Source organism: Gymnoscopelus microlampas (genome assembly GCF_963454915.1).
Source record: "Gymnoscopelus microlampas genome assembly, chromosome: 1".
NCBI classification, from domain to species: Eukaryota; Metazoa; Chordata; class Actinopteri; order Myctophiformes; family Myctophidae; genus Gymnoscopelus; species Gymnoscopelus microlampas.
In genome coordinates this window covers 42428443-42443085 of record NC_139962.1, presented here as the reverse complement: position 1 = coordinate 42443085, position 14643 = coordinate 42428443, and the positions used below count along the sequence as shown (strand labels likewise).

General features: G+C 41.3%; 1 protein-coding gene across 4 annotated transcripts in view; it reads right to left on the bottom strand.

The window, feature by feature from the left end:
* furina (furin (paired basic amino acid cleaving enzyme) a) overlaps positions 1 to 14643 on the bottom strand; it is a 100978-nt gene that overhangs the window by 42325 nt on the left and 44010 nt on the right. For all 4 annotated transcript variants that reach the window (XR_014601420.1, XM_084066394.1, XM_084066396.1 and 1 more), the window contains exons 4-6: positions 6382 to 6480; positions 2046 to 2174; positions 1097 to 1173 (exon numbers count right to left, since the gene is read on the bottom strand). Coding sequence is in view for 3 of the 4 variants with exons in the window: in XM_084066394.1 (XP_083922520.1) it covers positions 1097 to 1173; positions 2046 to 2174; positions 6382 to 6480 (305 nt within the window). In the remaining variant the exon portion in view is untranslated. The remainder of the gene's footprint in view (positions 1 to 1096; positions 1174 to 2045; positions 2175 to 6381; positions 6481 to 14643) is intronic.

Sequence of the window (14643 nt, the reverse complement as noted above, 5' to 3'; positions counted from 1 at the left end):
CAACGGCCTATGATATATTATTCTAATTTGACACCATTAACAAACATGCACAGAAGTAATACCAACCAGAGAGAAACGATCGAAGGTTTAAACTACCCCCCTTACCAGAATGATGTCACATGATGAATAGCGGAAAAAGTCGGTGTGAGCTTGTAGATGCTATTTTAATATCTATTTTTAAAAGCTTTAAAATTGTCCCAAAATAGGTAAGTCAGGGAGGGTTAATGTGGTTTATAGCTCTTGTTTACTGAACCCGCACAGGGGCATTTACACATATTTTGTTGCACGGTGTGGCAGACCCCTTCAGGAGGGCAGATAGTGTATTAACACAGCTACTGTTGACATGAGTCATCTGAAGCTCTGGCTTTATTCCTCTGGCTTATTTATTCTGCATGCTGCCTGTTGCAGGACCATGTCTCAATTGGGGACCTTTCCACCCGTCCCTAACTATAACCTCCACTGCCTGTCATCAGTCATCATGGTGAGCCTCAAGAAAAAAAGAGGGGGAAAAGAGGCTTTCTGGCCAATTCACCTTAAACAGCAGATTACAGAAAATCACAAATTCAAGTCAGAGGGGAGGCAGGCAGTGGGAATGAAGAACAAGCTTCTCCAAGCGCCAGACGATTTGCCCCGTTTCATTAATGTTGATGACCTTAATTCACTAACTTCTCTGTGAGAGGGAATAGTATATCACAGGGGTAGTAAACAACTCCTACAGAGACCAGTGCAAAAAAAGAGGCCGCTTTCTTCACAAACACCAGCAAATTTGTTCTACTAAACCAGGCTATAGAAGTGCTCTGGTGCCAGCTAGGTGATTTAAGAGACAAAAACGTAATGTACAAGCTTAGAGTTGGGGGCAAAGTTCAAGTTAGCGGATAATTGTTCATTTCTGACCTATAAAAATTATTATGGTCCGGTACATCTGTCTGCTCAAAGGCGTGACCGAGTGCATTACAGGGATACATTGTTCCATGACCAAAACAGTAGTACTGTTTTCACTCACGTCAAAATCTGTTGGATTTTGGCATGCGATGTGTTGTGTGGATGCACTGCCTTCATTGCTAACCTAGACAGACTAATGAAAATCCATTTGTACCTGTTGTCATTGAGTTGTGTGTATCGTGGCTGGGGGTCTGGGTCCCCATCATTCACATCGTAGCTGGCTTCTGGGTCCTGAGGATAGAGGGGTAAGCTGTTAGTGTACGCTAAACAAAGAGAAAACTTCATCTGTTGTTCAATAACAATGTTTTGTCTGACTTATGGTCAGCTTTTAGGTTAGCCGTAGTCTCGCGTAGCCAGGCAATCAGAGATCTCTGACCCACTGATATGTCTCAGGAAATCTAAATTCAATGAATGAGCTTGGCCGCTGGAGAAAACCAACAGAAACAAACCTATGCATACTGCTTTGAAAACCAATCCTGACACCATCCCATAGGAAGCAACGCCCTCAAGTCTTCGCATTGGTTCTGTGATGCTGTTATTCGTTACATTTCTGAATAGTTTCTTCCCATTAGTTGAATTCAGATGTCACCGGACATATCAGTAGGCGGAGATCTCTGTTCGTTTGACTATGCAAAACTACGTTATCCGTTATATGTCAGTCGGTTGATAACGGCATTATTTAGCAATCAAGTAAGGTTGTCATTATATTTCTCTCGTGCCTGAAGTAAGTTCATGTCCTACCCCTGCGTGGGACTAATAACATATTGGTAATACTAGATGAGGACATAGTGGTGTTAATACACGTAGCACGTAATGCAAGAACAAACCTGAGGAGGTCCGCTGTAGTCGCAGCTGTTACCTGGCAACGTATCAAAAACATTCCACTGAAACCATCTACATTCTATAGTAGTGGTTCTCAAACTTTTGTATTTCAAGGACCCCCATTTTGGTATGCATTTGGGCCACAAACCCCCATGACTCTGAGAGCTACAGACCTGTAAGGGTACATTTGGTTCCTAACTATCAATCATTTCGCTGGGAACCCCCTCACGGATCCCCACTTTGATAACCACTGTTCTACAGTATATGGAAGAGATACTTACATAGTTCTGACTCAGGTCAGGGTGGTTCTTCTCTATGCCATCATCCAAGATGGACACCACCACCCCTTTTCCTGTGTAGCCCAACTCCCAGGCACCCTTGGCATTCAGATCACGGTGGTTTGCATTATACTGTGGACAGAGAAAGCCCAGGATAGAAATTGTTAGAATTAAATAATCTGGGAGGTATTCATGAGCTGGCGAGCAACAAAGTAACTGGCATGTTTTTCTCTAATCATTCTAGACAGATGGACAGTAGGCTTTGGAGTAATGCTTCCAGCCAGACAAAGTGTTGGATTTGCAACTTTCAGAAGAAATCAGAAACTTTCCCCACTGTGATAAGGGAAGGTTTTGCCATGTTGAAAGCAGCCTCTTCATTCAGTATTAACAGACACAGTCCCCTAAGGTTGCATCTTTTATCAGAGTTAACAGCAGTCTCTCCCACAAGAGGCTCTGTCAGCAAAGCACCAGCAAATGTGGTGATAGCAGCAATCACTCTGCAGACACTTTGATGTTCACTTGACATTCGATTTGACCTTTGGCAAAATACCACCATGTTTTACGTTTCAAATCCATTTTTTTTTCGAATGCACCCTCAACTGAAGATAATTTCTCTGAAATACCCTCCATTTTCCTCTCCCCTTCGATTTAAAAAACTACCTTTTTTTTTTCGGTACCCAGGCGGTGTCATTTCTATCGAATTTCTAAGGAAAGAAATCCATCACTGCCAAAAGCCATGTTCTGAAATGATCCTTGAGAACGAGAAAGGGCTTTTGGAATTTAAAGCATTTTGAGGGTGATGACGAGTCACAGAGTGGCACACGTAAAATGTTTCATTCTGATCAAAATAAGATCATCAAATAAAAGGTTTTCCCCTGTCTAGTTACTTGAGAATTGAATATCCTTACAGCACGCTCTAATCTTGAGGTTGTAAGTGAATTTACAGCTTTGTGATCTTACACTGTGATCTGAAGTTTAACAGTCATTTATCAAAGAGTTTATAGCAAAAATATCAATGATATTAAGACAAAATGGAGAACATTATATCTGTACCCATGCACCAACCAATCCACCTCTCTCAACACAACATCTAGATTTAGTGAGAGACAATCATTCACTGTTCACAAGTCCACATCCACATTGCCTGTACCTGAAAGACAGGACAGAAGGAAGGAGGCAGGACCTCAAAGGCTTTGGTATAACTTTGGTATTCATAATGAATACAAGTTCACACTTGTTTTATAGACAAATTGTTTGTAAACAAATAAATCGAGACTAAAGGTTGTTACACACCGGGGCGATTTTTTCGTGTGAATAATGCGTTTTTTTTTTAAACCTTATAAAGTCAATGGCTCCGTACATGGAGCGAAAAAGCGAAAAAGCGAAGCGAAAAAGCGTCTTTTAATTATTCGGAACGAGTCCGAATTTTGCGTATATTCGCTATTTTCGCCGGTGTCGCCCGGTGTGTAAGGACCTTTAAGGTGGTTACACACCGGGCGAATATGCGAATATGCGAATATACTCAAAATTCGGACTCGTTCCGAATAATTAAAAGACGCTTTTTCGCTTCGCTTTTTCGCCTTTTCGCTCCATGTACGGAGCCATTGACTTTATAAGGTTTAAAAAAAAAACGCATTATTCGCACGGAAAAAACGCCCCGGTGTGTAAGGACCTTAAGTGTGCGCACACAAGTTGTGTTCAACGCAGTCATTTTGCAGAGCACTCGCTTCAGTTCACTCAACGTCCTGTGTAAGAGGCTAATGAGGCACGTCCCAAGTGAACCACTAGGCAAACAAGTGCCCGCGCCGAACAGCTGATGACATCACACGTTGACGAATGACGACATTTCAGTCAATCACAGCGATTGGGGGTGGGGTTTTGAGGAAAACTTGTTTGGGAATCTCTTACACACATAAGAAACCAAGAGTATATACAGTATAATTCAAATGAAGAGAGGTCACAAAACACATTCTAAGCAGTCTTCCTCCGCACTGGGAGGCAAACTGCAACCGAAAGTTTGATGGAATGCATTTTTACATGCAAGTGCCTTTTTCCCCATTTTGTCCTATGAGCGGGTTCTTCTGCAACCTGCCTACGCACACATGCCTGCGTGATGTCAGTGTGACATGGGACTTAAGGGCTCTATAGCACTGTCCTGAAAGACCGCTCCAACTCGGTCCTGTGGTGCAGGATAAACTAGTCAACTGACCTTTCACTACACCCTCCCCTCGAATGGACAAAATCTGATGCAGGTGCCCAAAATGGTGGCATGTCGATAGGGCAACTATTGTGTTATTGAATTCCATCCCAAGTTTTGTGATTGGTGTGACATTTACATAAAGGTTAAATATAACGTTAAAGCTACAATCCATACGTTTTATGTCTGTAGTTTGACTTGTTTCCCTCTCCCGATTGAGAAATATGATCGCAAATGCAATGATGTCTGAACTACAATAATAAAGACTGTGGCACGTCTAGTGTCCAATCCAGTGTGCAGTCTGCTTCAAATAACTTTATTGACATTGTCAACCAGAAGTCCTACCCTATCAGGGTTGAAATCTCAATAGAAGAGTAGGGAGTCCACCTCCAACCACTGCAGCTGTGCTAGTTATATTGTTTTAACATACTCTACCATACAGATTGGTTTAAATAAATACAAAATCATGAAAATGAGTCCCAGATTGTGACTGACCAAATAAATGCATAATTTTTCACTAAATGTATAGATTTAAGTGAACGGAATTCTGGCTATGGTATAGGATCTCCCAGAGAATTTTGTGCACGCAACCACACAACCATGTTCCGACTAAGCACATGTGCACGCAACCACGTTCCGACTAAGCACACACACACACACACACACACACACTCGTGTGTCATGAAAAAACGTATATGACATTTTTTATATAATGAAAAGGCACCTTGAATTTCACAAGTTCAACAAGAGAAACCACACTGGAGCAGAAAGGAATAAGGGGAATGTGGTATTGCTGACCGGTGTGGTGTTCAGCAAAGCAACTTATAGCCAGCTAGGGACTGGTAGAATTATGACTGACCCAAAACCTTGAAAACTGCTGCAATCAGAGGATGGGTAGTGCTAACCAATCAAACCATTCTAGGTGTGTTCCCTGAGCTCAGGCTGACAAACCAAAATACAGCATGACCTTACACTACAGTCTCTATGTTTTTATGGCTGAAGGCCAAGCCGCCTAGAACGGGGATTGATTGTATGCCTGCATAGTGTATACTGTATATATCTCAGGGGGCTTCAACGTTTTCAGGCCAAGGACCCCTTGGCTGAGAGAGAGAGAAAGCAGGGACCCCCATTATATATTGTATAGAATATTATTTGTTTCATGGATTTCATAGGCAGCTTCATAGACTTGTTTCACAGCACTATCATGTTGGATTCATGTTAATGTGTATTTCCAGACATTTAACCATGCACTTAAACAATACTTAGTATACCTGACTCTCTATACCAACCACTTTGCCGAAAATAGCAGATCTACAAGTGCACAACGCCTTGCAGCGCGAGGCGTTGTGTGCTTGTAGATCTGCTATTTTTGGCTAAAGTTCTCCTCAGAATAGGGATGCTTGGTTGAAGTGGTTAATGTAAAAATCACACAAAGATTTGGCGGACCCCCTGTAGTAACTATGAGGACCCCCTAGGGGTCCCGGACCCCCTGTTGAAGACCTCTGGTATATCTTGTTTATATATTTATAAAGATTGATATTTCCAAAGGAGACAAAGACAGTCTTGAAACTGCAAAACGCTGTGAGCTTGTACAAAAAATGGGGGGGTACATGGGGGTACAGTAAAACATTTAGGCTAAAAGGATAACACAAAGAAGTCCCGGGGACTTGTTTCCATTGTGGTCCTATGTATCATCAATAACTGAAGTCATCATTGTTGCAGGCTGAGATGTACAATAAACCAGTGCATTCAATGTAACATCTAAAAGCTGCAGTGTACTGTATATGGGCCTTTTTTTGTATCTCAATCCTACAGCTAAAGTCATTCTACTTTGTGTTTGTTCTGCAAATTATACTCTTAGCCACCAAGGCTTTCAGACAAACAAAAGACTGAATGAAATCTGCCCCGTCTTTTGAACGTGTTGTACATCATAGTTGGGATTTAAATTACCTGTATATTGACTTTGAGAGGACAGACAAATCAAACACTGTAATGGTGAATGATCTCTGGGGTAATTTCCTTTTCAAATAGACGACCAGCTCAATGAAACCCTGTGAACCCCCCCCCCCCCCAAACACACACGTGCACACATTGTGTTTCAGTCAACAATGCTGCTACCCAGGTGTGCTCCCGCCTACTCACCAGGTACCACTGGTCATGGAACTTGGGGTCTGAAGGCTCTGTTGTGTAGATATCCCTTTTCTTCCTTTGTTTCGACACCTGTTGTTCTGCCCACATTACCTGAGAAAAGAACACAGACACAGGCAAATACATTTATGAATTATGATGTCACCAACATTTAGCTGTAAGCACCACTGCTCGATATAAGATAGTGAAACCATAATGATGAGGGTCACAGTGTCAAGCGAATTCATAGAGATCCCAATTCTCAGCGTGGTGACACAAGACACAGCGCGACTGTGGGCTTCTCTAATGAGACTGACTAACGAAGGCCAGAACAGTCTGAGACTAATTAAAATTTCTGGACTGGTGCACATGAGAGATGACACAGAACGCACTGTGCACACACAAATCAGTGCACACATAGGCAAAACTAAATAACAAAGCAACAAAACATTAACTACGTAAGGCCTATATACTTTGTTGTATGACAAATAACAAAAATAGAAAGAAATGTAAACAAAAATGGCTGGCTGTGAACTTGTAGAACGATTCTTTTTTTTTACTTAGTTAAGTAAAGTTCATATATAATGACCAAAACACTGACACCAGGCTAAAAGTGGTTAAAGCCTAATTTATATTCCAGCTCATGACAATGCTGCTCGCAAAAATAACTGATTTCTGAAATCAATTATTTTCAGTTGAATATTTATCTATGCGGCAGGGCTTTTCAACAGGTGGTCCGTGAACCACTGGTGGTCCGTGAAGGTATTGCATGTGGTCCCTGACCAGGCATTTAGTAATGTAGGAAAGTGAAGATTATTATTTTTATTTTCTTCCACAGAACAGTCCACTAAATGACCTGGTGACCTAGGATGACGTGTCAATGTTGTCTGTTACTGGGAAGTCGGAGATAAGAAATTCTACAGAAATGGGAGTTAGAATCTCAAGAAGTGAAAGTGTTCCGGCTTGCCTGATCATCACTTCTAGGAAATGTGCCCATATAATCACATGTGTCGGCTCACTCATACATAAGATACAAATAACTCTATACTAGGCTTGTGTTTACTATAAAGAAACGTACAGGCGCTCGGGTGCCGCAGTGGTAAAGTAGCTGCCCACCACCGCAGAGTCTGGAAGCATCACCACTGCAGAGTCTGGGGCATGCCTATATATGGGCATATACTGATGACATCAGGGATCTCCATATATGGGCATAAAAGGGACTCTCCATGTATGGAGATAAAAGGGACAAGGTCTGACAGATACAGAGATCTCCATATATGGGCATATCGGTCAGTTCGGTGGTGCGACGTAGGTGTGAGGGCCGTGTAGTGGCCCGAGCTCTACATGTGAGGGCAGCGTAGCGGCCCGACACTCTAGAATATACATACTGGAAAGAAACGTACAGTACAGCTATAGTAGCTCCTTCCCCTCTGCAGATCTCTAGAAGCGCAGATGAAAACACAAGACAAACTAGAATGATGGTTGCTCTAGTCTAGTTGTTACGCAGAAACAACAAGATTACAATTACAACACTGCCCAGATAAAAACTGTCAAGGGGATGAAACGTGTAGGATATGGAGTGAAGATGTTGGTTCTGAGTTCATATTAGAGCTTTGACACTAGTGTACATAAGCATACAGGAACCAACTGGAGCAGATGTTGCCACAGTAGGCAAAACTAAATAACATAAAGCAACAAAACATAGTTTAATAAAGTTCATATATAATGACCAAAACACTGACACCAGGTTAAAAGTGGTTAAAGCCTAATTTATATTCCAGCTCATGACAATGTTGCTCGCAAAAATAACTGATTTCTGAAATCAAAACTGAAATTATTTTCAGTTGAATATTTATCTATGCGGCAGGGCTTTTCAACAGGTGGTCCGTGAACCACTGGTGGTCCGTGAAGGAATTGCATGTGGTCCCTGACCAGGCATTTAGTAATGTAGGAAAGTGAAGATTATTATTATTATTTTCTTCCACAGAACAGTCCACTAAATGACCTGGTGACCTAGGATGACGTGTCAATGTTGTCTGTTACTGGGAAGTCGGAGATAAGAAATTCTACAGAAAAGTGAGTTAGAATCTCAAGAAGTGAAAGTGTTCCGGCTTGCCTGATCATTACTTCTAGGAAATATGCCCATATAATCACATGTGTCGGCTCACTCATACATAAGATACAAATAACTCTATACTAGGCTTGCGTTTACTGTAAAGAAACGTACAGGCGCTCGGGTGCCGCAGTGGTAAAGTAGCTGCCCACCACCGCAGAGTCTGGAAGCATCACCACTGCAGAGTCTGGGGGCATGCCTATATATGGGCATATACTGATGACATCAGGGATCGTATCCATATATGGGCATAAAAGGGACTCCATGTATAGGCATAAAAGGGACACGGTCTGACAGATACAGAGATCTCCATATATGGGCATATCGGTCAGTTTGGTGGTGCGACGTAGGTGTGAGGGCCGTGTAGTGGCCCGAGCTCTACATGTGAGGGCAGCGTAGCGGCCCGACCCTCTAGAATATACATACTGTAAAGAAACGTACAGTACAGCTATAGTAGCTCCTTCCCCTCTGCAGATCTCTAGAAGCGCAGATGAAAACACGAGACTAACTAGAATGATGGTTGCTCTAGTCTAGTTGTTACGCAGAAACAACATGATTACAATTACAACACTGCCCAGATAAAAACTGTCAAGGGGATGAAAAGTGTAGGATATGGAGTGAAGATGTTGGTTCTGAGTTCATATTAGAGCTCTGACACTAGTGTACATAAGCATACAGGAACCAACTGGAGCAGATGTTGCCACAGTAGGCATCTCTCTTGAGAAGGTCATAATATTATTAGATCCGACAGGGAAGGTGAGTAGAGGAAGTGAAGCATTGTAGATGGCACAATACAAAACATAAGGGAGGTTTTAGCCTTGGCAGGGTAAAATAGCCTTTTCTACAGAAAGTAAACAGTGGTATTGACAGAAGAGGTTGTTCTCTGTGTACAAATGAGTCTTTGTCACACTGACATCAGTGTCCCAATTAAACTCCATTACCCACCGGTCTGTGTGGTTTCCTGTCAGATAGCAACACATTCCATTTATTTCTCATCCTACTCTAGGCGAGGAAACATGGGGCAGTCTGTCTTCCTTCTTTCTCGTCTGCTTTACACACTCATCAGATCTCACCAAGCTATGTCAGCATAGGGGACAGGAGTCATGAACAGCAATATTTTTCCGTGATGGGAACAGAGATCACCGCAACAACAGCAGCCAAAGTCTGTCTGGCTAAAGTTATACAGGAAGACAAACAGTACAGTAGAGTACAATTGTGCCATGGCGGAGCCTCTGCACACGCTCCTGAAAACGTAGCCGACAACATGACCACTTAATCATGGCTCTAGGGCTGCCAGGCAGACGTTCAGATTAGCCACCCATCTTGGGTTCTCCAGTCACATAGGGGCACAGCTATTAGAGAAACTGACAGTAACATCCATTTAGTGTGCAACCGATGGGTACACCTAGACCTAGACATATCAATGCCAATGACAGTGCTTGTAAATTTTAGATACAGATGCAATGAGAAAGTCTTGTTCCTAAGTGGTGTGTTACGAGAGAGAGCATTGTGTGTATGTTGGATTTATGTGGAGACGACAGTGCTGTAAGTGGTCGTTCAAGTGGTGATGATGAATGTTTCACATCTCCTAATGACTAAAGGATTGCTCATACTCAGACGCTGAGTCAGTCTCCCATGGGAACCTTTGTCAAATAATTAAGTTTAAAATTAGTTCTGTGTGCTAGTCATTACGTTACAGTTAATTACTTGCTAAATAAACACGTAATGATACCTCTCTGATTAATTACGAGTTCTAATTAGTACTTTCTGTGAAGAGTGAAATACTCCAATGAAACACCCTGGTCAATTGTCATCATACAGCAGATACATGATCGGCCACAGAAGTTAGTAAGGCGACTTGACAGCTGCATTAGCTACATTATTACAAAAGGAAATTAATAACAGGGTACTGCCATCAGCACCCACTGATTAATTAGCAAGTCATCCACCAGAGCACATCACAAGACGGCTACATATCATGTGAAATGTACTGTGTCACATTATCTGTTATGCTTTAACCGACATGAGATCAGTGAACTCCTGAAAACGCTGTCTGTCTAAATCACTTCTCTTTAGTTGGAATTTTAATGACAGACACTTAAGAAATATTTAAAGTGAGAAATAAACAAGGGATTTCTTTAATAGAGACGCTGACACAACAGACAGCCCCGCAGTTAGTAGATAAAATCTCCTTCATAAATGGCTCCGCAAGATAGAATTCATAGTGCTTATATAGAACTCAGTCATTTCACATGAAGAGTCTCTGTTGAATGCAAAGATCCTTCCACCCCCACAACCCTCTTTTTCTTTCACAGCATGAGACCATGGTAGGATTAAGTAAAGGAACAGGTAGGTAAGTGGTTCAATCTATGGCATCTACACTGATGGCACTGGTTTGTTGTGATGTATCTGGTAAACGTCCTACAGCACTACAATAATGGCATCGTTTTATACATTTACATTAGATAACATTACATTAGTCAAAGAGGTGGGGGTCCATAAGAGAGGAAGCCGTTACTGTTGGTCCAAGCTTTAGATCCTAGTCCTTCAACAGAGCAAATCTGTGGGGTCTGGCAGAGACCCAGATGCCAGTAATTAGAGACCCTTTGAACAAGGTTCATGGCTCCTTTGTTTTGGTCTCATCTGTCCCACTTTAAAAACCAAAACGGCCAATTTCTTAACAGAGGATTTATTATTACTGTGAATCAGGATTTATTTTGTATTTTGTTTATTTTTTATTTTTTTCTTAAACATATGGTTTTCAGTGTTTTCCTATTTGTATTTTCTGAAAGGGGAAATGAACTGCCCGTTGATAATTGGCTGCCTGTTGATACGTTGGTTTATTGTTTGTATAACAGGGATCATGCTCAAATAAGAACAATTGCACCCGAGTTAGCCACAAGCTAATTTTCAGTCCCCGAGCAGGGGGTACAATCACACAAACTACAAAATACAACACAATAATAAGAAAAAAAGCAATAGTAGTTCCACTAGTCTAGTGTAATAGAAACTGCCAAAGTTCTGTAAGGATTTAGGGTGTACTGGTGTGGGGAATGCAACCACTTGCTGGGAACTCTTGATTTTGAGAGAGGGGGGGAGGGGGGCAGAAATCCTGGTGAGATTGATAAGCTGACCTGAGACCAGACAGAACTGGCAGGACTTTCTCAGAGGTGCTCCGGGGGAGAAGGAATTCAAAAACAGGAAATGGAGCTTGGGTGGAAGAGGAAATCCCAAACAGGGAGGTGAATGTGGGTGTGTCGGTTCTGCAAAGAGTCATCAGGAACCAAAAAGGAGAAAGCACACACAGTGGTTTTCTCAACATGCACCTGCTCTATACAGCCACACAGCAAGATAATCAGGCCAACCGTATACTGTGCAATTCTGAGTGTTCATTTAACTCAGAAAGGTTACATTTGTACACTCTGTGACTTACAAATGGATACATTAACACAGAGGATTTCTTCTTTTTTTTTTAATATTTTTTATCGCTGGAGGCTTTACAGTAAAGTCCTCAGTCCTGATTTAACTTTAAGTGTAAAAATACCAGAATGGACCAGTTTTTACTGTGTATACTAGTGAAAAATATAACCTCAATCACAAGCAAAATCTTCATCAATTTCCTCATATCTAAATTTGAAGATTGGCACATGGATGCAGCAGCACTGCATTTCACTTCCTTAAAAGCTACGTATTAAAATAATTTGTCAGGAATTAATTTTAGCTGATGATTGGCACATAATTTAACAATGGAGCATCATTAAGTACACTAATTGCAAGCTTATCTCCTCACTGCTATTTTCATTGCATGACTAATCAAAACGTGCATATATATATATTTTTTAAAGCCAGGGCGCCTGATGGAGGGGAAAGGAACTGGTTGGAATAACGTGTTCCTTCCACGCGCTATGTTTAACCAGGGAACCTCCCCCCTATCGAATGATAAGAAGCGGCCTGCTTGCTCCTCATGCATTGAAGGAGGCATGAGCTTCAGCTTGGGCTCTCCCTAGGCTGGCAGAGGGAGAGTAGCGCCCAGGATTACATAGGCAATTGGCACTGGGTGAAAAAATATGGGTTACAAAATCGTGGGATAAAAAAAAAAAGCCGTCTTTCTTGAAAGTAAACAACAATTTCTAAGCAATCCCAATCAGGCTTGGGAAATATTACGTAGAAATGAGACAAACAGTTGCTCACCCACCTTAGACCTCAGCTAAGCGTCTGATACTGTACATCATGCAATTTCAATTTACTGGCTGAGCTCACACTTTCCCAACACAAACACTGTTGGAAATTATTATGTATATTTTCTCATTAAAACGTTTCTGCCTGTTATGACATGCCCAATATGGGGATGCCAGGTTGACAGTGGTCACTGTACGACATTCTCTTCTCCCTGTACGTGTGCCTACATAAACCTTCAACATAACTTTGTCTTTCCACTGCAATGGACATTGACAGCCAGTTAAAATCAGCCACAAGAGCTACAAAACAGAACTTGTGCAATGAATCACATGAATAAAACATAATTACGCAAATAACAAGTTACGCATTTCACAAATAAAACAATCATTACACAAATAACATGTTACGTGCGACATGCTTGCAGTGCTCTGAGCAAATCTCTGAAAATCTCAGAGAATAATCTTTAATGCTTTTGTTTCATCCCGTCTCAATGACTGCAATGCACGGTTTAGCACTATGAGTCACTCCTCTGTGTCTCGGCTCCAGTTAGTCCAAAATGCATCCGCCAGACTCCTAAGTCCTAACAACTACACGACGTACACATTGTTTACAGTTACACTGTTTTTCCCACTGAATGTAGAATTGATTTTAAAGTCCTTTTAATCACCTATAAAGCACTACACAGGCTGACTCCCATCTACATCTCTGAATTACTGCATCACCTTGCCAATGCAAGATCTCTCAGACCTTCTGACAAAGGCCTTCTTCTACCTGTCAAAAAAGACAAAAAATTACTCAAAGACTCAAAAAGCTAACTGAGCCTTTGCAGTGGTTGCTCTCCTTAGTTCTGAAAGACAGAAGATGTTGTTAAAAACCCTTTCATGATGTTTTTCTTTGGTGTTTTTATATCATTCTTATGCTAACTTTTATTCTTAATTACTTGTATCCTTTAATATTTCTATGTAATGTTATGTGTTTGCTGACTGTACAGGACCTTGTAAGGGTTTTGAAAGGAGCTAAATAAATACAGTTCTAATACTTATAATATAATAATAATAATTTGAGAATCAAAATACAAAGATACAGTACAACACATTTGCATGATTTCTCAAGTTCCCACATCTCTAAATGTTGTTTTCACAACATTCCCATTTTGTTCCCTTCAGCTTCTGGAGGAATACTATTTAAACTTTGAATGTTCCGTGTTCAAGGTACAGTAGGACCAGGCATGCAATGCTCATTAGTGTGGTTGCCCTAACAGGGCAACCAGACTATAGTACTCCTTATACTTTGTTTATTTATTTATAGATAAACAATACTTCGGGCCGCTACTCCTCCCACAGTTTATTTTTCCCAATTTAGTGCTATATGTCAAAATGACCGGTCTGACCGGGAATCGTGCACTTGCATAAGGCTAAGAGATTGGTTGCATAGTTTAATTGATATTGATTTATTAGTGCATTAAATTTCCCCATCCACTTCAATGGAAAAGTGAAAACACTAAAATTCAAGTATTTTTTTCTCAGAAACCGTAAGAGCTACAGTTACCAGACTTTGAGGGGAGGTTCATAGTTTATTGCCAAATTATTTAAACAAATATTACACCATTCGGCCTCATGGTGGCGCTATAAGAGCCCACTTTACCTTTTGGCCTATAACTCTTGAACCGTAGGTCGTAAAATCAAAATTTATTTTCCCCTGGATTCCTTGGGTCACGACGCAACTCCCCATATAGGCCACGCCCATTTCCGTCTGGATAGATTTTCCGCCATTTTGAATTTTCTTCAAACCACACTTTTAGCTCCTCCTCCAACATATTTTGTCCAAATGTCACAGAAATCGGTACACATGATCTCTGGGCCCATGCGGTAAACATATCCAAACGGCATTTTCATAGTCCTTACCGTTCTTCCGTAAATTGTTTCCAAAGTTAGTGGGAGGGACCCGTTTTACCTAAAATGTCAAAAATCACGAACGAAACGTCC